The sequence below is a fragment of the Quercus suber genome, unplaced genomic scaffold (genome assembly GCF_002906115.3).
Source record: "Quercus suber isolate HL8 unplaced genomic scaffold, Cork oak 2.0 scaffold_400, whole genome shotgun sequence".
NCBI lineage: Eukaryota > Viridiplantae > Streptophyta > Magnoliopsida > Fagales > Fagaceae > Quercus > Quercus suber.
The window spans coordinates 112,221-138,640 of record NW_027069851.1 but is presented as its reverse complement, the minus strand read 5'-3'; the positions used below and the strand labels follow the sequence as shown (position 1 = coordinate 138,640).

Sequence of the window (26,420 nt, the reverse complement as noted above, 5' to 3'; positions counted from 1 at the left end):
AACAAATTTTTTTTTTTGGTTGCATATGTTTAAATTTTTTATAATTCCTGTATTTGAGAACCACATTGATTCCATTTAGAATGTATGGTATTCACATTTGATAGCTAATTAAATACTTTATTTTGAAAATAAAATTATCATGAATTTCATTGTAAAGATGACAAAGGACATACCGACATTAAGTTCAAAAGAGCAATCTTACTCATTTAAAATCAAGACATATTCCTAATTCTTCAATTAAAAAAAGAGACAAGAGCAAAACCTAAATATAAGAACTTAATCGGTATTAATTGAGCATATATCTTTAAAATTTGGAAAAATATTGTTAAAAAATTCATAATATATACTATACCTTTTATAAAAATAAATTAACAATATTAAATTTGAAATAAATATTATTTATTTAATATTTAAATATCAGAAAAAATTTACTTAATTCATCAATTAAGTCTCAAATTATATTCTCCCCAAACTTGAATTTAAGGTGAAAACATATAAAACATATAAGAGCAATTCTGGATTTAAAAAAAAATTATTTATTAATTTATCAAGTAATAAATTATGATTTGTGTAACACTCTATAAATCTAGGCATTATTTTTATTGGATTTCAAATTACCAATCAAATAAATTGTGAAAATTAGCAACAACAAAAAAGAAAAAAAGAAAGGGGAATATATATATATAATATATATATATATTTTTTTTTCTTTAGATAAAGTCGGTTGAGATAATATATTTTGGACCGTAGATAATATAATGGAAAGGATCCCAACCATTGAGAAGCTTTAGTAGAAAAGACCCGTACGACTGTACCGTATATTATATATATAACACACTACCTATTCTGTTCTTACCAGGACTTCCCTTTCGCGCCACAACCACAGGTCTCTGTCTATCTCTCTCTCTCTCTCTCTCTAAGTATGCTTTGCTTTTCATACTCTTTCTCATAAGGGTTGGAGTAAAATTCTGTTTGATTTTCAAGAATTACTTTTCTTTACTTTGCTTATATTCAATTTATATCTTCTTATGTGCTCAGGTAGTGAACAGGGTTTCCTTGTTTTTTGTTTTTGTTACTTTTGTTTTTTGGGGTGTTATAGAATGTCCTTTTATGGAGTTTGATATGCGTGATAAATTGATAACATTGTTTTTGGCTGTTCTTGTCAAAGTTTCAAAATCTATGAGCTTGTTTAGAGTTGGTGTGAGACTAGTGAACTGTAGGTTAATTATTTTGAGTTTGCTCTTGATGTTAGTTCTGAGAAAGTTTTGTTGGTGTGGTGATTCTTACTGGGTTTTTTTTTTTTTTTTTTCATTGGGTTTCTTTTTAAATTTATTTATTTTAAGTGGGTTTTTTTATTGGAAAGTTCATAATCTCCATTAATTTAGTGTGGCATCCATGTTTCTTATATCTCACAGTGATGTTTATTTGAGCAGGATTTTTATTTTTTATTGTTAAGATCATCTGGTTTCTGGTTCTTTAAGCAAAATTTTCAAGTTATCCTGCTGTTTACTCTGAAAGGGTGTTAAATATGGAATATTGAAAAACATATACCATACATGTTTAATCGTGTAGAAGTCCTATATTACCACATAAAACTTGAAAAAAAATTGTGTGATTTTAGTTCATCCTTTTGAGTTATATAGGTATCAAGCATATAATGGAAAAATGGAGGTCTTTGTAAAATGACTTGATGCACTCAAGTAAAGTTATAAGCATCTGACTATGATATCACTTATGAAATAATTTGGGGTTTCAGAGTTGAGTCCTCTATGAAGTTAAAATTTTAACATAGTTCATCATTGTTAAGAGTGAAAGGGCTTGGTGAGCTAATATTCATAGTAAAAATAGAAGCCTTTGAACTTTTAGTAATCTGCTTCTGTCACAACTTGAATAAGCACTAGCCATATTTACGCTATACCCCAAAAAGATTTGTCAAGTTACAATTAGAGCTTATTGTAATCACTTATATACCCTAGATTGTCCTAGTAAACACTGTATGTGGAACTCAACACTTATAAAATCTAATCCAATATCTAACCCATTTGGGGTATCACACTTTCGTTGAAAAGTAATCTAGCCTTTCTCTTAAGCTTAATGTGAATTCTATTTGTGATGAATGTGTGTTTCTAGAGTGAACATGTAAAGCTGATTTTTTTTTTTTCCTTTTATTGGTTTAATTGCTTCCAGCCAGTTATTGGATTAAGGTGGGTCATTGAGCTCTATTGAACCTTGTCAGAATGGGTGAAGCCAGTGAGATGGCCAAGCCTTCCAAACAAATGGGTATTGGGGAAGTCAACATGCCTCCTAAATGGTTCGTACCATTGTTTTCAACTCAGGTTCTCAAGCAATCTCTCTCTCTCTCCTCCCCCCAAAATTTTTTTTTTTCCGTCACACACATTTCTTGTCATTTTCACTAAATCTTTACTAATGTTACAGGAAACACCAAAGACACCTTCACAACCAGATGGGCCGACTTTTGTGCAGGTTCAAGTCAAATAAAACATAAATTACATATATTTATCCATGCGTGTGTTTGTGTTTTTTGGGGTGGGGAGGTGGGCTATGGGTGATATAGATCTGTGGATTCGATAATGAAGAACCAGATTGAGTGTCTTTCGACTTACTCTTGCGTCTTGACTCTTGAATAGGCATATTATGGTTCTGGGGTTACCACACCTCCCTTTGTCACTTCAAGTTCTGCTGCCTCTTTGATGTTTAATCCCTATATGTGGGCAAATCAGGTGATTATCTTCATATGTGAGAGGTCAAGCAGAGAGTTGACTTCCTTGGATTATAACATGGGGAAAACTGACTTATTTGCTCTTAGGTGGCTTATCAGCAATGCATGTCGCAATATGGACCTGGACTTCAATACCATGCTCCATATAACAAGGAGGTCTATGCAAATTGTAACACAGTTAAGGTAATCCCAAACACATATCTTGTCATCTTACTTTTGTGTGCTGTACTTTTCTCTACATATTAAATCTAGTAGCTATATATATATATATATATTTTGATAAGTCAGTGGCTAAATTTCTTTATTTCATCAATTTCCATCAATAAAATAGAGGTTATGAGAGTTTCTTTTGGGTATTAGTGGTTTGTAACTTATAGGTGCAATCTACTTGTCTTCCACTAAGACTCACATTTTTCATGTATACCTTATATATAACTACTTATATATGGTCAGGGTATGGGATTGGCCATTCCAGAAAAAGAGGAAAGGATTCTCAAGGGAAAGGACTTGGATTCAATGAGCAAACACAAGAGAAGCTCAGAGAATTTGATTTTGGTAGGTAATGGATCCAGAGAAAGTGAGAAGGCAGCTTCAAGTACCAGAAATGATGGCGGTGGTCCTTCACGAAGGTATTCTTAATTTCTATAGGAAATTTTCTTCCCCAATAAGTTTTATTATCTTAGTACTACTACCATTCTTTTCCTTCTTAGCTGGGTGTGTTTTTTTTTTTTTTGGGGGGTGGGGGGTTGTATGCTTAACTCTAGATTTTTATTTCTAATATTTTGCTCTAGCTGAATATCTTAAATGTGCTTTGCTAAACTATGACTGCAAATTTCCTTTAAACAGTGATGTAAGTGGAAGTGAGGGCTCATCAGATGACAGTGATGTCATGAATCAGGTATGCTCCAATTAATTTTATGTTGAGTAAATTCTCAAAAAATCTAAAGGTCTATTAGGTTGGTTTTTCCTAGCACTAATATGCACTGACTTTTCATTTTTTCCAGGAGTTTTCTAAAAGTAAAAGGCAAAGATTTAACCAGTTGCAGGCAGATGGTAATTTTTGAAGTTCATGGGTTTTGCTTTCATTATAAAAGTCCATTAGTTTGATTACCTATAATACTTGAACAGGAGTGGTTGCACAGAACAAAGCTAGTATCCAGGATTGTGGTGCAAATACAGATCTGGCATTTCATGATTCAGTAACAAACGTGGCTGAAACTGATCTGAATTTGGGAATGAGCCTCAGTGCATCCAGTGCTCAACCTTTTCTTATGAAGGTGAGGCCAAATACATTGGGTGCATGACTGCTATGCTTCAGCAATAATGCTTGTTTGACAATTTATGCTTGGAAAAATGGATTTAGGAATGGAAAGAGTTGAAGCTGTTTGTTATTTGATGTCCATATTATTTGAATTGTTTTTATGGATTATATTTTCCTTGTTTAATGTAATCTTCTGGGGGTTAAAATTTATAGTTTACAGTGGTTTCTTAGCTTCTCTTGCTCTCTCGCTCTGCCTTTTTTTTTTTTTTTTTTTACCTCCTCTCCTGAACCCATGTTACTTAGGCACAATTACAACTGTAAAAGTGATCCATGGTCTAAGAGGTCAGGAACTTGTTCTTACTTTTGATGATCTTTATCTCTTGCTTTGACAGGAAGGGATTGACCTGAGAAATGAGAGGAGAAAGCAGTCTAATAGGGAGTCAGCTAGGAGGTCAAGAATACGTCGACAGGTACTTATCTTTGTCCTTCCTTTTGTTTGAAGTTTCTTTTCTGGGTAACATTTTTAGTATTCTGTCAATAAAGGTACCAGTTATTTTCAGTCATCAGATCTTGCCTTGTTTTGAAGGTTGAGTTCTGGTATCCAGTCTATACACTTCAAATATATACTTGCAGATGTGGCAAGGAATCCTCTCTATGGTTTCTTAAGGTCCTATAGGCAACTATATCAGATGCTCCTTCAACTTTTATAGGTTTAGGTACCTTATGTGGAGTTAATGGTTAAATTCGAAAAGGAAATAATTTTCTTCCAAACTCCTCCAACCCATTATGAGATGACTCATAATACAATCCACGTGTATTATTTAAAAAAGTCACATAACCCATTCAATAGGTCATATGACTAAAAGTACATGTTAATGGTTTTATCAATTGTCATGTAGTGGGTTGGAGGAATTTTCCTCCAAACTAGTTTGGAGATAAACTTTTTCCATTTGAAAATACATGAAAAGGATCATCATATTCAGTTACTATGTTTTCCAGAGTTTTCCTTTGCCTTTTTATTAGCATTTTCAATCTTCTTCTTTTTTTATTTTATTTTTTAATTTTAAATCCTGGTCCATCTCTATTGCATTCTAGGTTTGGTTAACTATTAAACCTCATGATATGTGGATTATAAATTTTGAATTTCAGAAAATCCAGGCTTAAAATCTTTGTTGGGATGTCAAAATTTTCTGACATTGATGGATGCCCTAGTTTAAGTTAATTTAGAGGTGGATACTCTTAGCAAAAAGTGGATTTAAACAAAATGTTGGGGGGACATTTTCATTTACCATGGTTATGCCTCTTAAATTTTCTCTATTATTCCTCTAATATCTGTTTGCTTTGATTTTCTAATAAAAACTGTTTCCTCAAAGCATCTCCCTTCCTTTTGCTAAAACTTTGTAAAAAATAAAAATTAATAAGTTGATGATTATGGCACTAGAGGAACCGAGAGAGAGAGAGAGAGAGAGAGAGGATGGTGGGAGGGGAAGGGGGGCTGATGATAGAGGCTCGTTATGTCTGGCAAAGCCATAGAGTATGACTATGAATGGTTAGTTGGTTACTGATAATATGTCGAAATGATTATCCACTAAAAACTTCCAAACTCCCTCAGATTTGGTTTTGTATAAAGGCATTAGGTTGTGTAAAATTTTGAATTTAGATTGAGCAGCATTACTTTTGATAGAAACAGGCATTCTGGAAGGAATCTTGTATTGCATCTTATAGAGCAGATGGGAGAAATTTTTCTGGGTTGGTTGGCAGGTTTCTAGCCTATTGGGTCTCTAGTTTCATTCCAATTGCATTTATTTTGAAGTGAAAAAAAAAAGAAAAAAGAAAAAAAGAGAGAGGAGGGTTTACTCCCAAGTCCCAAGTTTGGCAATCGTTTCTTTTTCTTTTTCTTTTTTTTTTACCCCCAGAAAATTTGGGGTCAAACTTGAAGACTGTCAATTTTTTAGAACATTCCCTTACTTGACTTGATTATTAGTTTTGTTTTTAAGATATTTTGCTTTTGGGTTTCTTATTATCATAGCAGGAATGCGAAAAACTACAAGCATTGGCAGAGGTGCTAAAAACCGAGACTTCCATGCTGAAGGAGGAGCTAGTTAGGCTTTCCGAGGAATGTGGGGAAGTTGATGAAGAAAACAATTCCTTAATGNTTTTTTTTTTTGGGTGGCAATTGATGGGAGCCTCCATTTGTTAATATTCTGCATTTAAGAATCATGGAAAACATATTTGTGCCATTTTTTTTTTGGGGTGGGTGGATTGTGTGAAATTTTCAGTTTTGAAGATGATTGACAGTTTACCTCCAAATCTGAATTCACTCATATAAAGCAACCTGTATGGGTGTAATTTCTTATGTCACAATAAATTCACAATAGTTATTTCTTTTCTTATTAAATGATAGATTAAACCCTGCGAGGTTAAATCTACCAACCTTCCCTTCATGTATCATTACTACAAACCAAAACTTCATGAATGAGATTTATTTTTTTATTTTTTTATTTTTGATAATTAAGGAATGGGAATTCATTGTTGAAAAGAAGGTAGCTGCAAGTACAAAAGAATTGATCTCAAAATCTATTCCTAAAAACTACCAGAGAAAATCTTAATACACCAATGGTTGAATGTTGCTACAATAGGTATAATCAAACTAAGAAAGCACCTTACATAAACAACAAATATAACACTATTAAAGTGGAACCATGCACAAAAGAATAAAAGCCTAAAATTCGCAGTCTACAAATGTTGAAATCATTTGAGTACGTAAAATCTGAACCCACATGAATGTTTTGAATAATACCTCTTTTTCCTAAAATATGAATCTGAAAAAATCATAAAGAATCGACATGAACTTCACAGACCATATAATTTCAGTCAAAGCCACATTCTAGTTTCAAACTACAATTTCATGTAATTCTAATCGTATGAAGAGGTGAGTCGTCTCCACTAGGAATTCTTTCTTCATTGTCATTGCTTTCACTACAACCGGAGTTAGGGTTCCTAGCAATTAGGTCTGAAATTGCATCTGGTCCATACATCTTGGTTAACTCATCCTGCTCCATCAGCAAATCAATTTCATTAAATAGCAGTTTCTTCCTAAAACATTAATAGTTTAGGGGAGAGGAGGAGAGAAAGAAGGAGGGGGGGGGGGGGAAAAAAAAAAAAAAAAATTAAGAAGAAGAAGAAGAAGAAGAAGAAAGGAACAAGTGGATGCTCGCATAATTTACTTCAAGAGTGCTAGAGATCCAAAAATTTTTACTACTTTTTTTTATCATTAACTCCACTTTTATCAATATCAATCATGACATACTATTGAGAATTTATTTTTTATTTTTTTATTATTATTTTTTATTTTTATGTTCTTCCACTTTGATTACTTCAATCATCTCAACCAATGCTCGCATCCATATCACTTTTTTTTCCTCCACTTTGATTACTTCAATCATCTCAACCAATGCTCGCATCCATATCACTTTTTTTTCCTCACCCAAATCACTGATAAAATTAAAATGTACAACACCCATTTTCATTTGAATGATGAATTCTTCTTCTTCTTCTCTATTTTATTTTATAATAAAATTTTGTTCTTGAGCCATGAGTCTTTTAACTTCAAAATCTTAAGCTGCCAATGATCTGTTGGAATTAGATGTTAATTCTCTTTTATTCTTAGCAAAATTTTGTTCTTGAGCCATGAGTTTTTAACTTCAAAATTTTAAGCTGCTAATAACTAATAATCTCTAGCTATCAGGACCCTTTCCATTTTAGAGTTAATTTCTCTGGGAGGTTACTTCTTCAATTTGAGGCAGCTTCAACAGTGACTAAAGCATTAGATATCCTCTCTCTCTCTCTCTCTCTCTCTCTCATAAAGGAAAAAGCTAGATCTTCGGGTAACTTCTACGTGGCAACATCAGCTTTCCATGTGTTGCAACATGGATCATAAAACCATAAGCCATTAGGGGGTCCTTTCAAAACAGTGAATGGCATTGACATTGACATTGGAGGGTCCGTATTGCACATAAAGGTCCTGCTTGATGGTTAATACAAACGTATGAATTGCATTGACATTGGAGGGTCCATATTGCACATGTGCAAAATGTGGACAAGAGGAAGCTGAATGAATTTAAAGTGAATGTTCATGATCTGATGATATATACTTTTTTCATTTCCGGGGATTAAGATTAACATGTTTACCTGTTACTTTTATGTCTTCTGCAAAGCTAAATCACGCTAGATTGATGTCTGTCACGAATCAAACTGCTACATTCATTCATCAAATACCACAACAAAGAATTTCATGCAGAAGAAAAGGGAAGCTCACTGCAGTATATCTTGTAATAACAATTAAGTAAAAAGCAGGATTGGTAATGTGAAGCGTACTATAATTTGCATACGTTTGAACACTAGGACTGTTGTAATTGGGGCCAAGAAAGGGCATAACTCACATTGCTCCAATAAGATGAAATCTCACTTAATTTTAGCTTGCATGTGTGCTTTGAAACATTTACATTCTAGTTAACTTCCCTTCTCCTCTCCCCCCATCTCGCTCCGTTTCAAACATACTCTAACTCAGCAAGCACTTTCATGCTAAAGGTAATTTGAACCATCAGGGAAGGGTTTGAGTGCATCCTTGTTCCCTTTAACATAAAATTCCACAACTGCTTTCATTCGGGGAAGTTTATCAGGGTGGTAATTTACGTGAATAATTACTGGTTTGAGCTTGCTCAGGTTGGCATCTTTCCTCACAGTTTTGAAGAGCACCTTGCTGTTCATAAACAGATAGAAATCCATAGTCCTTCTTGCAGCATGAAGCCCATCATACCCAGGATATGAAGGGAAAAAGAGCTCCTCATTGAAAACTGCCTGGTCCCAAGAGTGTGGCTCCTGAGAAAGCCGACTTGCCACACGATCCAGAAGCTCAATTGAAGGAATTGTTGGTCTAATGTAGAAGAAACCAGAGTTATAAACCCATATACGCATTGTATGAGCATATCGAGCCCAACCCATTGCAGGTTCATCAAAGACATCATTATACCCATAAGCTGTCATATTATTATGACCATCAGTCATGGACTCCACATCTGAATCTCGATAAAGATAATGAAAAGGATTCTGCAAATACACAATATCAACATCTGATAGAAGAACACTATACCCCAGTTGCAAAAACTCTCTTAGAATACGAAATTTCAACCCTGAGACAGCATTCATATCGAGCCCAACCCATTGCAGGTTCATCAAAGACATCATTATACCCATAAGCTGTCATATTATTATGACCATCAGTCATGGACTCCACATCTGAATCTCGATAAAGATAATGAAAAGGATTCTGCAAATACACAATATCAACATCTGATAGAAGAACACTATACCCCAGTTGCAAAAACTCTCTTAGAATACGAAATTTCAACCCTGAGACAGCATGGTTCCCTCCTGTCCTCGCAACTGAATCAATACCTTCATCTGGATCTCTCTTATACACCGGAACATCCTTTGATTCACAGAATTTGGCAATCTCTTCATCCAAAGCAATAACCAAATAATTGGGTATACCCACTCTCTTGATGTTAGTGAACCAGACTTCCAACATGTCCTTCACATTTGAGTTTGCAAGAGCAACTATAAGCTCTCTCTGGACAGCAACCTTCTCTAATATCTTTGCCAATCTTGGATTGACAGATTCATCAGGGATGATAGCAGGGCTGGTTCTTAAGCCCTTGACGGTACCAAAAGGTCCAGCCTTCTGCTGTTTACCCAACGCAAGAACCTGCTTCTGCGCATTATCTTTCCTTTGATCAGCCAATCTAAGCTTTTCAGTTAGCTCCTTAATTTCTTTTCTCAGCTCGGAATTTTTCTCAGATGCTTCCACAAACTCTGATTTCAACATGTTTATCCGTTCAGATGATTCACATGAATCTGAATTAACCTGATGAAACGAGAGGGAAAACAAAATATGAATCTTATATTTGTGCCTAACGAAATAACCAATTCAACACTATGGAAACTCCACTAAGACTGTATGCATTGCCATTAGATGATTAACTTGCAAAAAAGTCATCAGATGTGCAGCATACACCATATGAATGAATCATCTTCCTTTGCCTCATCTCAAAATTTCACACAAAAGCCACAATGGTGATTGGGAGCATTTAATACACACACATGTATTGCGTAATTTTTTTATTACACGTGTATAAACTAAATAAAAGCAAATACATAGACACGCAGAAGGGGAGAGAGAGATTGTGGTAGGAGGAAGAGCCATTTGGGCTGGGGCTCTTTGGCAACATTGTCTCAATCAGTATACCAATCAAACACAATAAGAGATTTGGGACGCTTCACATTGAATTGAATATAAATTCCATATTTGAAACTATTACCAATCACACGGCCTATGAAATACAAACAATATGATCAAATTCAAGTCAAGGTCTCAGACCACAATGTTCAAAAATAGGATTGTAAATTAAATGAGCACAGAGCTTCAAATCATCAATTGTTACAATCAATTAAAGAGTTTGAGTTTGAATGTTTAACTATCGTCCATCCCTCGTTATCACAGATTCTTATTTTTTGGTCTTTGTGAGGGTAAAACATGTAGAAATTGTTTACTACTAGACTTCAGTGTATAGCAAGAAAAACTATTTTTTTAAGTAACCATTGTGGCATTGTATACAAAACCCATATCCAATTCAAAGTCAAACCACAGAAACTATGAGTCAACGCAATGGCTTCACTTCCCCACCAAGATTCAGAATCCCAAAACACACCCACAACTAAAAATCTAACAAGTCCAAGAACACACCTTTTTTTAATTTTTCGTGACTGTCATGATTGGTTCATAATAAAAGTAATGCAAACAATAAATTCAGTTAGATACGTGTCCAAATCCTAACATGTCCAGTGCAAAGTATTACTGCACTGAACACAAGCCGTGTACATTCACGTAAAAGCAACATTGTTCAAATCACAACTTGTTATCTTAGCAAGTAAAGTTGTGTCACTAATCCCATCACCAAAATACTAATAACATCTCAAAACCCCAAAACTAAAAAAAAAAATACTAAACAAATATAAATAAACATTTTTTAATAATAAAAAAAAAAAGTGGGGTTGGAAGTTGGAACCTGGGCAATGGATTTGGAGATAGTAGGAGTGAGAATAGGAGTTGAGGAGGTGAAGAGACCGTGAGGGAAGAAAATGGCGAAGGCACAACCCAAAGTGACTCCGATGGCTATGGCAATTGCAATTCTGGTTTTTCGAACCGACAGTGAAGTGTTTCGATGCATTTCCCTGCGGCCAGACATTTTTTGTTTGATTTGGTTTGATGGGTCAGTTTCTTGTTTCGGCTTTTGCAAATTGGCAAAGACTTTTGGGGTTGGAAAAGTGGTGAGATAGAGAAAGATTGAGAGATGGGTGTGTTTGAGTTTTTGGCAATTGGGGTTCAGAGATTGGTGGCTGGGTGGGTGGTTTAAAAATCCAACAAGAAGTCCAAGAACACACCTTTTTTTTTTTTTTTTTTTTTTCTTGACTGTCATGATTGGTTCACAATAAAAGTAATGTAAACAATAAATTCAGTTAGATATGTGTCGAAATCCTAACATGTCCAGTGCAAAAGCATTACTGCACTGAACACAAGCCGTGTCCATTCACGTAAAAGCGACATTGTTCAAATCACAACTTGTTATCTTAGCAAGTAAAGTTGTTACTAATCCCATCACCAAAATACTAATAACATCTCAAAACCCCAAAACTAAAAAAAAAAAAAAATACTAAACAAATATAAATAAACATTTTTTAATAATAAAAAAAAAAAAAGTGGGGTTGGAGAGTTGGAACCTGGGCAATGGATTTGGAGATAGTACGAGTGAGAATAGGAGTTGAGGAGGTGAAGAGACCGTGAGGGAAGAAAATGGCGAAGGCACAACCCAAAGTGACTCCGATGGCTATGGCAATTGCAATTCTGGTTTTTCGAACCGACAGTGAAGTGTTTCGATGCATTTCCCTGCGGCCAGACATTTTTTGTTTGATTTGGTTTGATGGGTCAGTTTTTTGTTTCGGCTTTTGCAAATTGGCAAAGACTTTTGGGGTTGGAAAAGTGGTGAGATAGAGAAAGATTGAGAGATGGGTGTGTTTGAGTTTTTGGCAATTGGGGTTCAGAGATTGGTGGCTGGGTGGGTGGTGCTGTGTACAGAGTTCAGTAGTTGTTGAATTGTGCAGTAAAGGTAAAGGCAATGGATGCCAAAATAGGAGAAGAGAGAGAGATAATTAGACATATTTAAGATTATTTTATCATTTTAATTATTGTTTAGTGTAACAATCAATAATAACTTATCATTTAAATATGTCTAATTAGCAAGTCAAAACATTTGATTTATGGCCTCCTATCTAGTACTAGTAAGTCAAAACATTAATTATGTATATAAAATAATAAATAATAATGCTATTACAAGTCTTGTAATTCAATTAATTGACATTTTTTATTAATAAATTTAGAGGTCAAATCTCATTGATAATTTAATAAAAAGTAAAAAAATTTGATTTCTAAGATAAAGAGAAGTTTTATGGTATAAAGTTTTAGGGAAATTTACACTGTAATACCTTAAATTATACCTCAAATTATATTTTACACTCTAAAGTCTTTTAGTGCACATTTTGTACCATAAATTATGATCATTGTTACACTTTGTAATTTGATGTCGAGTTTGCTATTAACTTGAAGAAAAATCTAAAGTTTAGGATGAAAAGTGTAATTGAGAGTACAATTTAGGGTAGTAAAGTGTAACTTATCTTTTGTTTTGTTGGAAAATATAGACTCCGGTTGATAGAATTAATAAGTTTTAAACCCAAGTTGTTAATTATATTTATTATGAATAAATATTGTTAAAATAAACAAACATCAATATCATGTACAGTGGAAAAGTAAATAAGACAAGATATGATGACCTAGGAAAACTAATAAAACAAACTAGTTTCACAGTAAAAAACCTGAGGAGAAATCTTCCTGAAAAACAATTCACTATAATAAAGAGACTTTTCAGATCTAGTACAAAATCTTTGTCTCTAGACTCTACAATCCCAGTAGATGAATTTACAGCATAAATCTTCTACCGCTTTAGAACCTCTAAACTCTCTAGTATATGAATGCCACCAATGATACACGAATCCTAGTACATGACTAACTCACAGCAACTTGAAGAAGATGTTGTTGGCTGCAAAGTTCTTCACTTCATCAACAATGAAGATCAAGAAGTACTTGGTTACAAAACCCTAAGGCGTGCAAAGACGCATTAGCTTCTTTTAGAGAGAATAAGGCATTAGGTCACTTTCTACATGTGTTCTCTATGTATAATGGCATTTAAAATAAGCTTTATATATGTCTAAGGTTGTAAGAAAAGAAACCCTATACATACATGTCAGCATGAGTTGAAAATCAAATCTGGAAATTCTGATTTCGTAGATCTCGACAAATTCAGCTTTTGTTGAACTTCTGTCGAGCTTCGTTCTTAAGCCTCGATAGATACTGTTTCTGTCGAGGTATCTGTTGAGCTTTAATGAATAGCTTTTTTTCACTTGTTTCTTAGTCCAATCTTCATAGCTTTAATACTTGGCTTGAATAACATGTTTCTTGAAGTACTAAACTCATCCTAGATCTACCCAATTATAAGTAAAGTGCATTTTGTCAAAAGATTAGACAATTACATAAAATATGTCCCTCATATGTTTTTAAAGGATTGAGAAAAGGAGCAATTGTATATTTTCACATGATATTGTACTTTTTCATTCAAGTTAATGGTAAATTTATGTCAGGGTACAAAGTGTAATAAAAGTCATAGTTTAGAGTGCAATATGTGTATTTGAAAAGTTTAAAGTGTAAAATATAATATGGAATATAGTTTAAAAGGTAAAGTGTAATTTCTCCAAAATTTTACAAAGTAGAAAATTAAAATCAATTAATCAAATGGAATGCATGAGGTATGATACAAAAAAAAAAAAAAAAATAAAGAAAAGGAATGCATGAGGTGTGATTTTTTTTTTTTTTTAAGAAGGAAATATAAAGTTTTTTTTTTTTTTGTTAGTTTGTTGCTTATGTGCTTATGTATGATTTTTTAAATTCTCACATTTCTAAATTTTAACTATAAATATACTTTTATTAATTTTCAACAAATAATCAAATAAGCGTTCTTAACAAAAAGCTAGTCTAAACACGCACATGTGCATTTGTGTGTGTCATTCCACTATTCTATTTTTCTTTTGGAGATGCCATATTTGCTTTTTTTTTTTTTTTTTGGGTATAAGTAATGTCTCAACTTCTAGGCCAAATTATTTAACTTATTATCCATCAAATATTTCAAAAATCCTATAGATTGATAATGTAGTGAATTGAATCTACAACCTTCACGTTCATGTTACCCCCCAAGCCAATGAGCACACCATTTGAATATCTCTACATACCTTTTTTTTTTGGATGAGAAATACTGTAACTTTTATTACGAAGAGGATAGGCACATACGATTATGAAATACAAAAGATTCAATAAACTGTGGACATTCCTCTATCCAAGTTATAAAGTCATAAATACCCTTGGCATGCTGTGCTAAAGCATGTGCCAATTTGTTGCCTTGCCTTCGCACGTGTTGAACTTGAGAGTGCCTAAAGTCAAGCAGCTTAAGTTGAATTCTTTCCATGATGTCAACAATTGCAGCAAGTGGTGTGGTGGAGAACCATGCCGTGCTTTGTTTCGGCTGTACCATATACACCATGCAACAGCGACGACAAGCTCAAGCACATCCTGGCCAACGTGTTGCATGAAAATGAGATACCATAGTATGTTAATGAAGTCCCTGTAGTGCACACCTTTGTTGTTAAAGGGGATACTTGTGGCATCCCACACATCCTATGCACATGTGCACTCCCAAAAGAGATGTTCGCTAGTTTCAGCAGCCACTCCATATGCATCACAAGTGGGATCGTCCAACACTTGGCGAGAGCTAAGGTTCAACTTAGTGGGGAGAATATTACAACTTGCTCTCCAAGCAAAGGTTTTCAACTTGTTCAAGACATTGAGGCTCCATATTTTTCTCCAGAACTAACCCTGGTTGTTGGTGTGTAAGGCTCCCTCCATTATCTTCAATGGAGTTAGAGATAAGGCAACTATGTAAGTGCTGTTGACAATGAAAGTACCCTTAGGTGTGTAAGCCCATATCATGCAGTCTTTTGTGTGTTTGTTGTTACGTGGGATACCAAGTATGGCTTGAGCATCATCGTGGAGGAAGACACTTTTGACCAGGTCGACCTTCCACTCTCTAGTGCCTTCATCAATAAGCCCTGAAACAGTTGTAGTAGCAAGCAGAGCGTTTTGATGAGAGATAAATTGGAATGTAGAAGGTTTTGGGAGCCATTTATCTCTCCATCTTGAGAATATATGTTCCATCAACATTAAATGTGATTCCCTAACATACTGAGGTTTTGACCATAACTTATAGATCTCACTCTTGATATATCAAAGCAACCTACATTTCATGATCAGGTCTATTATTCTCTCAGGATTTAGAGTTAATGTAAATAAAAGTCGTGAGATTTATTATTCATTTGACAGTCATTAGGAGAATAATAAATATTCTCTCAGGATTTAAAGTTAATGTAAATAAAAGTCGTGAGATTTATTATTCATTTGACAGTCATTAGGAGAATAATAAATCTCACAGCGGTCCAGTTCAATATGTCTTAACTCTTAAAACATATTAACATGTCAACTAGAAGTCTTCACTTCCATGATCAAGACAAATCATCGTAGTTGATATGTTATAGTCTTTGCTGATGAAATGCCCAATTTCATCACTGACTACGAACTAAAATTCTAAGTTTATAAAGAACTTGTGATTTATATCTTCTGTGACTTTTCACATAAATCACATACTATGCATCTCATGGACTAAGATAATGTCCTATTAGTTCATTAATAAATAGTCTCATATAAATAAACTATTTAATTATTTATAACATGCCAATAAATTGGATTTTAGGGCATAAACCCTAACATATGACACCTAAATTAAAAAAAAATCAAGGACAGCCTTAGTAACACACTCACCCGTTAGAGACCAGAAGTGTTGGTAGAAAAGTGGGGGCATACCATCAGGTCCTGGAGATTTCTTAGGGTGCATTTGCTTCAATGCCTTGTGTACTTCATCTGCTTGGAAAGTTTGACAGAGGTACTTATTCATTTGGTCAGTGACCACAGGACGTATTGCTGCTGTTATGGGTGCAATGTCAGTAGGGCCATTGGATCGAAAAATGGAGTTGAAGTAGTCCAGAACAATCCTTTCCACGACTTGATCATTTTCTTGCCATACCCCATTGTGATCTATAATACCTTTAATCAAGTTTCTGTCTTTGCGGTTTGATGCTTTTTGGTGGAAAAAAGAAGTGTTTCAGTCACCATCAGTGATCCATAGGTGCCTGGACCTTTGGTGCCACATTGTATTTTCAGCATCAAGCCAACAGTTCAGAGCTTTGTAGACCTCTTCAATGTGCTCATGATTTGGTCGGTGATGTTGCTTTAGAGTTTGTAGTTCTTTTTCCAGCCTAGTAATTTGCCTTCCAATGTGACCAAATTCAGTTTTATTCCATGCAAACAAACATGTTTGGCAACTGTCAAGGAAATTTCTAATCTGGGCACCATTTGGTTGGTAAAGTCCCTCCATCCAAGCATCTTCAACTATTTCAGCACAACGTGGGTCATGAAGCCACATTGCTTTGAAGTGGAAAGGTGGCTTGGGGCGTTTGTAGCGGGGTGAGGTAGATGGCATACTAACAGCAATCATGGAGTGGTCTAAGGTGGACATGGAGAGGTGGTGGACTGATGCTTCGGGGAACTTTGATTTCCATGCAGCAGTAGCAAGTGCCCTGTCTAGGCGTATGCAAATGCGACCTTTAGTGGGGTGGTTTCGTGACCATGTGAATGGAGAGCCATGATAACCTAAATCCAGGAAGCCATAGTGTGAGATTGCCATGCGAAAACGGTCCATCTGCCTGGCTGGTCATAGGCGTCCTCTGGCCTTTTCCGCTTTGTTGAGTATCTCATTGTAGTCCCCTAGACATAGCCACGGTAGAGTATTTGAGCGCCCAAGGGATTCTAGTAATGCCCACGTCTCTTCCTGCTTGCTTGTATTGGGGTGGCCATAAAATCCGGTCAGTCTCCACTTTGCACTTGCTGAATCACAAACTATATGGGCGTCAATATACCAACGCGAAAAATTCTTGACATGTACTTGAGTACCGGGTTTCCATAATAGTGCTAGGCCACCACTAGAACTGTCACTAGAAACCACCAAGCCTTGATTATATTTCCAGTTTTGCTTCATGTTGTTCAGCAACTCAGTAGTGAGTTTGGTCTCCATTAAGAAGACACAAATGAGATCTTTTTTATTCAATGCTCTCTTGAGAGCATTTATTGTATGGGGGTTCCTAAGTCCCCGACAATTCCAGCTCAATATACTCATTGCGTCTGGCGATGCTGTCAAGTAGCCATCGCTGATCCTAGGTTGTCTACCATGAGCTTGCCCAAGGTATGTACTTCATTATCGAGCATCTTTTGCTTCTTATCGTCAAGAGCGTCTCTCATAATCACTTCATTTGAGTTTTTACATTTTGAGCCCAAAATATCTATATTGGCCCATTAGTGTCCATTATCTGCCGAGGCAGCCCAAGTTTGCACCAAGAACCAGTTTTTGGGCCCACCGGGTTAAGGGAAGTGGATGTTATGGAGTTGTTGGATTTTGTGTGTACTAGAGAGGTAACGTGGTTAGTTATGGTGGATAAAGTGTCAAGCTGGTGGGTCATTAAAACAATATTGGTTTCCTTTTCAGTGGTGGTTGACTTTGGAGGACAAGTTGATGGAGATTTTGGGATATTTGTGACTGAAGTGTTTGCTAGCTGGGTGGGTGGTGTTGGTTTGTTTAAATTTTGAAAGGAATTTAATGCTTGGTCAATTTCTGTAAGGTGTGTACAGAAGAGATTTGGGTTAGGTGAGATGTCTTTATTTGTCGGCGCATTTTCAGGGTGTGGGGCTGAGATCATGGAATTTTCTATTGGTGAGGAGGATGGAGGATTTTTCGGCGGGTTTTGGGCCTTTTCCATTGGGGGCAAGGGTCGCATGGTAGGGGATGGTGTTGGGCAGTGGATGGATGGCGGTGCTGTGGAGGGTGCGGCCTTGGTGTGCACGACTTGAGGTTGCTGGGGGTTTGTCGTGGTAGCTCTCAGCCATGGTTCGTATTGCTGGGTATCCTTGGGCAATGTTTCGCCATTGTCCGTCCATAGTTTACAGTCTTTCTAGTCATGGTTTAGGAGCCCACACCAATAGCAAAACACTGGCATGCGCTCATATTGAAACGAGACCCAGAGAGGTTCGGAATCACCCATGTCCATTAAGTGGCCACGGCAGAGCAGTTGCGTAATATCAATTGTGACTCGGATCTGAATGTAGCGGCCTCTACACTCTCCATTTGGTGAGGCGTCTACTTGTTCAACTCGACCAAGCGAAGATCCAATGGCTTTTGCATTAACTCTGTTCATACAACTGAGTGGAAGATTGTGGATTGGAATCCAAAAGGTGGTGGTGTCAAACCTGGCTTTGTCAACGGACTCTAACTCATTGGGTTTATAGAGGCCAATCAAATATTTATCAAAGGGCCACAGTCCCTGAGAGATGATTTTCATTGCATCAGCTTCATCAAAGAAAAGAATTAGGACCGTGTTGGAAGTGAGGTTGCGAACCTCGAAATCCTTTATAGACCGCCACATGCTCTTCAAGGTGCGCAATAATGCTTCCATGTTGACCCGTTGCTTATTGAACAGTTTGGCCACTAAGATTTTGCTATTGTTCTCCACACCAGGAGCCAGTGGGATTGTTTGACACTCCCTTGTGTTGAGTGAGAGACGAGCCCACTTACCTATGAGTTCTTCCATGGCTTTGAAGGCAGAGTGAGGTGTAAGAGGGGGAGAGGGAAAGGAGTTAAGAGGGGAAGGATATAGAAATCCTGGGTTTCACCGCCGTGGGGAAAAGAGAGGCCTATACGACGATAGGCAGTAGTTTTTCATCCACGTAGGTTTTGCGCACGAGAGCCCATGAGAGAAAAAATCGTGGTCTAGATGCCTTATACCTCTACATACTTAATTCTTACCATTGATTTATAATTTATAATTTTTTTTTTTTTTTTGATATAAAGAAGTGATGTTCCAACATTCCACCACTCGAATACCCTTGAGGGGTATACATACTTAATTCTTACCGTTAATTTATAATTTATAATTTTTTTTTTTGGTATAAGGGGGTGATGTCCTACTCGAGTAGCCTTGAAGTATAGGTACTTAATTCTTACCGTTGATTTATAATTTATAAAATCAATTATCAGATTAAGTGGTTTACTTTTATTTTTTCCTGAATTAATACATTCTTTCAATTAATTTTTCATTGTACGTGTTTCCACCAAAACGCGCAACAATAGTAACAATAAAAAAAAGAGCAACTGCTTTAACTAAAACTTTGTATTTTCAAATTATAACATTAATTTAATCCAATTGCTAATAACGACATCCAAAACAAAGTTAAGACTTCAACGTCTCCAGGTTTTGTCTTTAAATGGTAGACATTTCAGTTTTGACGCCGTCTTTCACTCGACTCCAAGAGACCAGTCAGTAGCAGACCCAGAAAGCACAAGTAAATATTACAGTATTTTTAACTCTTAATTTACAAAGTGTGATTGAAATTTCTCTGAAAAGACAAAGACTGCGCTTTCTTGAACTTTCCGCCTTCTTGCCGCTTTGACAAGTTGTGCTTTCCCTATATGAGGCGAGGCATATTTGAGAGAGATTAGTCACAATATTGCAATTTTAGAAGGTGAAAATGGAGAGCTATTATTTGAATAATTTTGAAGTGAAGGCGAAGCACTCGTCTGAAGAGGTCCATCAGAAATGGAGGAAGCTGTGTGGAGTTGTGAAGAACCCGAAGCGAAGGTTTCGTTTTACGGCCAATCTCTCGAAGCGTTATGAGGCTCAGGCTATGCGCCGCACCAACTAGGTCTCACCTCTCTCTCATTTTATTTATTTATGATTTATTTATTTCATTCAACCAATACAAAAAAAAAAAAAAAAAAAGCTTACAGAAATGGAGATATACGTCACATATAACCAAAGAAATTCAATTTTGTGTAGAAAACGAAAGAAAAATTTATTCTTCTTCTTGAAATAAAACCCCTATAGTTTCTACCTAAATCTCTTCAATTCCTCTTATCTCGTGTTTGACATGTGGCAACATAATAAAACTACAGCATAATTATTATTAAAAAAAAGAAAAAATGGTATGTTTACAACATTTTTATAATAAATCATACGTGGTAAGTTGTTACATGTTATTATTGGTAGGGTAGAAAGTTAATTTTTTAAATTAGAACTAAGAATAACTAATCACCTATTATTTGTTATGAAAATGTTGTGAATGTAGCACTTATGGTATCCAATTAATTAAATGAATTTTTCGAAGTTGAAATTTAAATCTCAAAATTGCTCTGATTTAGTCCCCACATAATTGCTCTCATTTTTGAAGAGATTTAGGTAGAAACTATAGAGGTTTTATTTCAAGAAGAAGAATGAATTTTTCTTTCGTTTTCTACACGAAATTGAATTTCTTTGGTTATATGTGACGTATATCTCTATTTCTTTGGTTTCGTTTTATGGCCAATCTCTCGTAGTGTTACGAGGCTTAGGCTATGCACTGCACCAACCAGGTCTCACCTCTCTCACATTTTATTTATGATTTATTTATTTCATTCAACTAGGTCTCGTTTTACGAAACCTTCGATTCGGGTTCTTCACAAATCCACACAGCTTCCTCTATTTCCGAAGGGCCTCTTCAGATGAGTGCTTCGCCTTCACTTAAAAATTATTCAAATAATAGCCCTTCATTTTCACCTTCTAAAATTGCAATACTGTGACTAATCTCTCTCAAATATGCCTCGCATCATATAGGGAAAGCACAACTTGTTAAAGCAGCAAGAAAGCAGACTCTAAGGTGGAAAGTTCGAAGAAAGAGCAGCCTTTCTCTTTTTAGAGAAATTTCAATCACACTTTGTAAATTAAGAATTAAAAATACGGTAATATTTACTTGTGCTTTCTGAGTAATTTCCTTTTTTTTTTTTTTTTTGCTTCTGATTTGGAATTGGAAATAGTAAATGGAACAGGAAATTTTTCGGAGATTGAGAGGAGAAGGAAGAAGATGATCTGAGATTTGATGCACTAGTTAAAGAGGTTAATTGGTGTAACTGAACTGGCTGGGTCTACTACTACCTAGTCTCTTGGAGTCGAGTGAAAGACGGAGTCAAAACTAAAATTGTTAGGTTCTAAGACTTTAGGAACTAAATGTATTAGAACTTTAAACTGTAATGTGTTGGCAAACTATGATCAAAACTTAGAGTCTAGATTTAGGCTGCTCAAAGTGTGTTTATGTGTAAAGTTGAAATCGAGTGATTGCAGAATTTATTGGACTAAAACTGCAAGGCTCGATTGATCGAAAATTAGATTCGATCGATCGAACCTCGTGCAGATTATTTTTTTCTGCAGAATTTCTAACTCAGCCCAGGCTTATATGACATGTAGGGATTTGCGTTTTGCTTCAAGTATAAAAGGAAAAACTTTAGCCATGTTTTAGAGGTTGTTGATATGCTGTGCGTGTAAATCTTCTATGAGATCTAGAGATGTTTATCTTCATACACACTTAGGGTTATCAAGATCAAGATTGATGTCAAGAACTTGGTGATCTCTTTGGTTGCTGTTTTAAGAGCTTAAAGAAAAACACAAGTAGGAGAACTTTCGTTTGCTGTGGATCAAAGAAAGAACTAGTCCGCGGACTCGGAGTTGTCACATGGTCGTGGTAGTAAGTTTTTTACTCGAGGTAGTAATAGGATGTTAGTAGTCTAAATTCTATTGTACAAATTTCAATTCTTTTATAGTGGATCTGTTTTACCTTGAGGATAGCTAGGTAAAATTCTCCCTAGATTTTTTACCGGTTTGGTTTTCTTGGGTAATTATATCGTGTGTTCTTTCTATTTCCCCACTATTTACATGATATGATTTGAATGTGTTTAACATAGATCTTATTAATGAACTTGTTAATTAACTTGGCTTAATATTAGGTTAAACAACTTGTATTTAAGTGGTCTAAAAATGTACAAGGGGTATTAGAGCAGGTTAGCTCTTGTATTTAGGTCCTTTGATCTAAGAGTTGATCCTTAACCCCTGCTGTTATGGAACACAGTCACTCTCTTGTGATCCCATCTCACTTTAATGGGAACAATTATGCCTACTAGAAAGTAACTATGAAAGAATTCCTGAAATCTATTGATGAGAGAGTTTGGAATTCCGTTGAATACGAATGAGAGAAACCGACTACTCCTGTAAGCGAGTGGCAAACCTCCTAGAAAAAAGCAGCCACTTTTAATAGCAAAGTCATGAATGCTATTTTCAATACTGTTTCTATGGAGGAATTCAAGAGAATCTCAAATGTTGAGATTGCTCATACTGTATAGAATATTTTCCAAACTATGCATGAAGGCACAAAGGCAGTTAAGATAAATAAGTTGCAGCAGTTAACAACTATATTTGAAAGCATTAGGATGTCTGATGATGAAAGTTTTGATGAATTTTATGCTAAGCTTAATGATATTGTTAATTCTGCTTATAATTTGGGTGAAATTTATGATCAACTTAAGATTGTTAAGAAGATACTTAGATCCTTGATTGAGGACTTTAAACCCAAAGTGACTGTTATTTCTAAAAGTAAGGACGTGGACTCCATCCCTGTTGATGAGCTTGTAGGATCTCTCCAGTCTAATGAGCTAGACCTACCTAAGACAAACAAATTCAAATCAATGGCTCTTAAGTTAGTTGATGATGTTGATAGTAATGGATTTGATGATGAACTCTGTTTTACAGAGATTACATATCTTGCCAAGAATTTTAGAAACTTTCTTAAGAATAACAACAGAAGGGCAAAAGGTAAAAACAATGCTAAACCTAGGAATTTTAAGAGGAATGAACCCACTAAAGTGAACAATACTGATAAATCTAAAGAGAAAGTAGGTTAAACTTCTAATAATTCTTTGGGTCAACAATGTTTTGGTTGTCAAGGATATGATCATGTGAAATTAGAATGTCCTATATTCTTAAGATCAAAGGGTAAAACTATGGTTGTAACCCTCAGTTATGATGAAATTTCTGATCACGAGTCTGGTAGTAATGAAGATGGAAACTTCATTATTTTCATAGCTATTACTATAGTTGATGAAAGTGTTGTGGTTGATGAGAGCCCTTTTGATGGGGAACTCTCTGAGAATGCTGATTTGCAAAAAGCCTATAATAAGTTTTGCGAGGTTGCTGCAAAAGATACGATGAATGTTGACTTAGGTTTAAAGAAAATTGCTTCTCTTGAACTTGATAAGAAAAATTTGTTGTTGAAATTATTTGATGCTAATGAATTGATTGATAAGGTGAAGACTGAAAACATGTTGTTGCTTGATAAAGTTAAGAACTTGGAACTAGAATTATTTGTTGTTAGAGAGTAAACAAATAGGTCTGCTAGTTTTAAACTTGATCACATGTTGAGTGTTCAGAAGTCTCCCTTAGACAAAACTGGTCTAGGTTTTATAGATAGCATCTCTGTGTCTGAAACTCATTCCACAAACTTTATTTCTTCTTCTGAGCCCCCCGTGAGTGAGATTGTCAAATCAGTAGAAGTTACACCTCTTAGGAAGATTATGGTTGATCTTAAAGAGTCTAAGCCTAAGAATCCTACTCTCCCTAAGGATAAGTTGCATGATAGACCTTTATGGGTTTGCCATTTTTGTGGAAAAACTGGGCATATTCGTCTAAACTGTTTCAAGTTGTAAGCTGTTAAGCAAGAAAATAAGCCAAAAGTACCTGTGCCTCAAGCATAATATCCTATGGTACTTATTAGTGAGTTAGTAAAGGCTTTAAACCTTTATACCAATCCTGGAGTTGCTCATCATTTTCATATGAATAATAACTCCAATGCTAGAATTGCATCTAAAAAGTTTTGGATGCAAAAGGCTTAATCTAATTGAGTCTTTCTGACATAGTCCTCGTGCTTCATCTCTCTACTTTTTGTGACCATTTTTCTTTGCAGTTTTTTTTTTTTTTTTTTTTTGGTGTTTTTAGGATTTGTNTTTATTAGCTAATCATGAATACCTTAGTGTATATCATATGATTTTGTGCTTGAGAAAGTGTAGCACATGCATAAAAAGAACATAAGATGTTGCCTCGGATTAATGCTAAAATTGGTGTGTACATTATTGAGCTATAATCAATTCACAATGAAATAAAATTGGTATGTACATTATGAGGCAAAACAAGAAACTTACATGATTGCAAGCTTGTTTTCTAGGAGATGTGAGAGTTATATGATGCAACTCTTTAGGTGATAGTCTCTTTCAAACTTATGTGATGAATTTTGTAGAAATTATGATTGATCACTATTTACTTATCACCTCACATGTATTTCATGCTATTGCTAGTTGCACATACTACACAAGTCATTCCTTGTTAAACTTAGTATATGATATTGTGTGTGATCTTGTTGTAGCCATCCAAGATTAAGAATTCCTTGATTTTAATGCAAAATGTGTTTAATATTTGAGTTTTTGAGACAAATTGGTTGAAAAACTGTTTTTTGGGAGATCTAGGTTGAGTACAAGTGTTTTTGAAAAACTTTTCATTTCATACTCATGCATTTCATTCATAAAACTATGTGCTTTAAGGAGTTTCTACATTAAAATATTCTATTTTTCAAAAATTTGGTTTTTCTAGATTTTTGATCGATCAAATCTGATTCTCGACCGATCGAAAATGCGATAAAAATTTAGGTTTGAATCTGCCTAGCTAAATTGATGCTGGATCGATCGATTCAATCTGAGCCTATTTTGTCGTTTTCTTCCTAAATTTTCTCAAGTGTTTTTTGTCTTCAAGTGCAAGTAAGACCTTTTTACCCGTTCTTTTTCATTTTATTCACAATTTTCATGCATTTTAGTTGAAATTTTTGAACTCATAATTTTTGGGGTTTTTGAATTTTGGGTTGTTTTCTTTCACATTTGATCATTGGGTTTTTGTCTCTAGATGATATTAACATGATTCCCATGCATTAATTTGATTGATTTTGTGATTTGGAAAAAATTTGAAATTATAGGGCTTGAAACTTGGTGAAATAGGGGATTTTGTTCAATTCGACTTTAATTGGTAAAATTGACTTGTGAACTTGATTGATTAATTCATTATATGATGTTTTCTAATTAGTATGATGATTAATTGCTCAATTTGGTTTAATTTTTGAAATTAAATTTTTCAAAATTTGGGGTTTTTGTTCTAAAACTCTATGTTCAAGTCAATTGTTGGTTTATAAAGTATAATTGAACAAATTTCAATGCATTAGAGCATGCATCATATGTGAATTCATTACATGCATCATATATATTGTTATTTATTGAGATTTTTGTGCTCTAACCCTTTCTATGTAGTCTGCCTTGGTTTTTTTTTTTTTTTTTTTTTTGTGTTTTCTTTCTTTGGTTTTTGTTTTTGTCTTTCCTTTCCAACCCTTAACATCATGGTTAGGAAGACTAGAGCTAACAAGAAAACATCCACACCCTCTACCCTGGCTTTTAAGAGTGATAGGTTTAGGTTTGAGAAAAATCAAGAGACCTATGAGAAGCTTAACATATTTAGGTCTGTTTGGGCTGAGTGTAAGGTCATTCTAGATGAGCTTAATGGGGAGATTAGGAGGAATTTTGAATGTAGGGGTTGGTTATCTCTTATGGACATTGAGCACCCTCCTCCGGCTGCATTGATAAAAGAGTTCTATTTAAACCTCTCTGTCCACTCTGATGATTCCAACACTCACTATGTGATGAGTTGGATAAGGGGTGAAGAGTATGTCATTACTCCCTTTATAGTGGCCTCTGCTCTTGGTGTACCTTTGGTATGATAGCCTGTGTATCCTTATTCTGATGCCCCACCTCTCGATGACATTATGTCTTATCTCACTGGTACTTCCATTAGTTAGGGTACTAATCCTCGTATCTCCTCCCATGAGCTTACTAAGCTCAATTACTTGTTTTTCCAAATTTCTTGTCATTCAATTTGGCTTATCTCTTACTTACACACCATTCCTATTGAGAGATGTGCATTTTTGTATGCCCTTGTGACTGATGCTCCTAGGTGTTTTCCTTCTCTTTTCATTCGTTCTTTAGTTGAGGTTCATAGGAGTAGTTCTAAGTCACATGGTCTTTTCTTTCCGGTGTTTATTGATAGGATTTTGTTACATTTAGGATTAGAGAATTTTCCTGCATCTGAGTC

The 26,420-nt window shown here is 35.1% G+C and overlaps 2 protein-coding genes and 1 non-coding gene across 4 annotated transcripts; 2 read left to right on the top strand and 1 right to left on the bottom strand.

Annotated features, from left to right (window-relative positions):
• The first annotated feature begins 820 nt into the window (after positions 1-820).
• On the top strand, positions 821-6,201 carry LOC111987287 (G-box-binding factor 1). Its single transcript, XM_065761170.1, has 11 exons — positions 821-886; positions 2,188-2,336; positions 2,437-2,484; positions 2,649-2,741; positions 2,828-2,923; positions 3,194-3,369; positions 3,587-3,638; positions 3,745-3,793; positions 3,869-4,017; positions 4,394-4,471; positions 6,034-6,201. The coding sequence occupies exons 2-11, from the start codon at positions 2,238-2,240 to the stop codon at positions 6,199-6,201; spliced, it is 1,008 nt and encodes a 335-aa protein (XP_065617242.1). The 5' UTR covers positions 821-886; positions 2,188-2,237.
• A 2,127-nt stretch (positions 6,202-8,328) lies between these two features.
• On the bottom strand, positions 8,329-12,256 carry LOC112020622 (arabinosyltransferase RRA3). 2 transcript variants are annotated; one of them, XM_065761184.1, is made up of 3 exons: positions 11,841-12,256; positions 9,389-9,927; positions 8,329-9,171 (listed from the first exon to the last, which is right to left on the bottom strand). In XM_065761184.1, exons 1-3 carry the CDS (start codon positions 12,018-12,020, stop codon positions 8,586-8,588), a joined length of 1,305 nt encoding a protein of 434 aa, XP_065617256.1. In that variant the 5' UTR covers positions 12,021-12,256; the 3' UTR covers positions 8,329-8,585. The 2 variants fall into 2 exon arrangements, with proteins under 2 accessions (XP_065617256.1, XP_065617255.1); XM_065761183.1 differs by lacking the exon at positions 11,841-12,256 and adding an exon at positions 11,129-11,466.
• A 7,535-nt stretch (positions 12,257-19,791) lies between these two features.
• On the top strand, positions 19,792-21,700 carry LOC111987294 (uncharacterized). Its single transcript, XR_010624091.1, has 3 exons — positions 19,792-20,082; positions 20,840-21,154; positions 21,230-21,700. It is a non-coding gene; the product is annotated as an uncharacterized LOC111987294 (transcript).
• The last annotated feature ends 4,720 nt before the right edge of the window (positions 21,701-26,420 follow it).

Coding starts and splice junctions, on each gene's coding strand:
- LOC112020622 (XM_065761184.1), bottom strand. CDS start 12,020: ATGTCTGGCCGCAGGGAAATGCATCGAAACACTTCACTGTCGGTTCGA. Junction 9,928..11,840: donor TCTCCAAATCCATTGCCCAG/GTTCCAACTCTC, acceptor TCGTTTCATCAG/GTTAATTCAGATTCATGTGA. Junction 9,172..9,388: donor AAATTTCGTATTCTAAGAGA/GTTTTTGCAACT, acceptor TCGTATTCTAAG/AGAGTTTTTGCAACTGGGGT.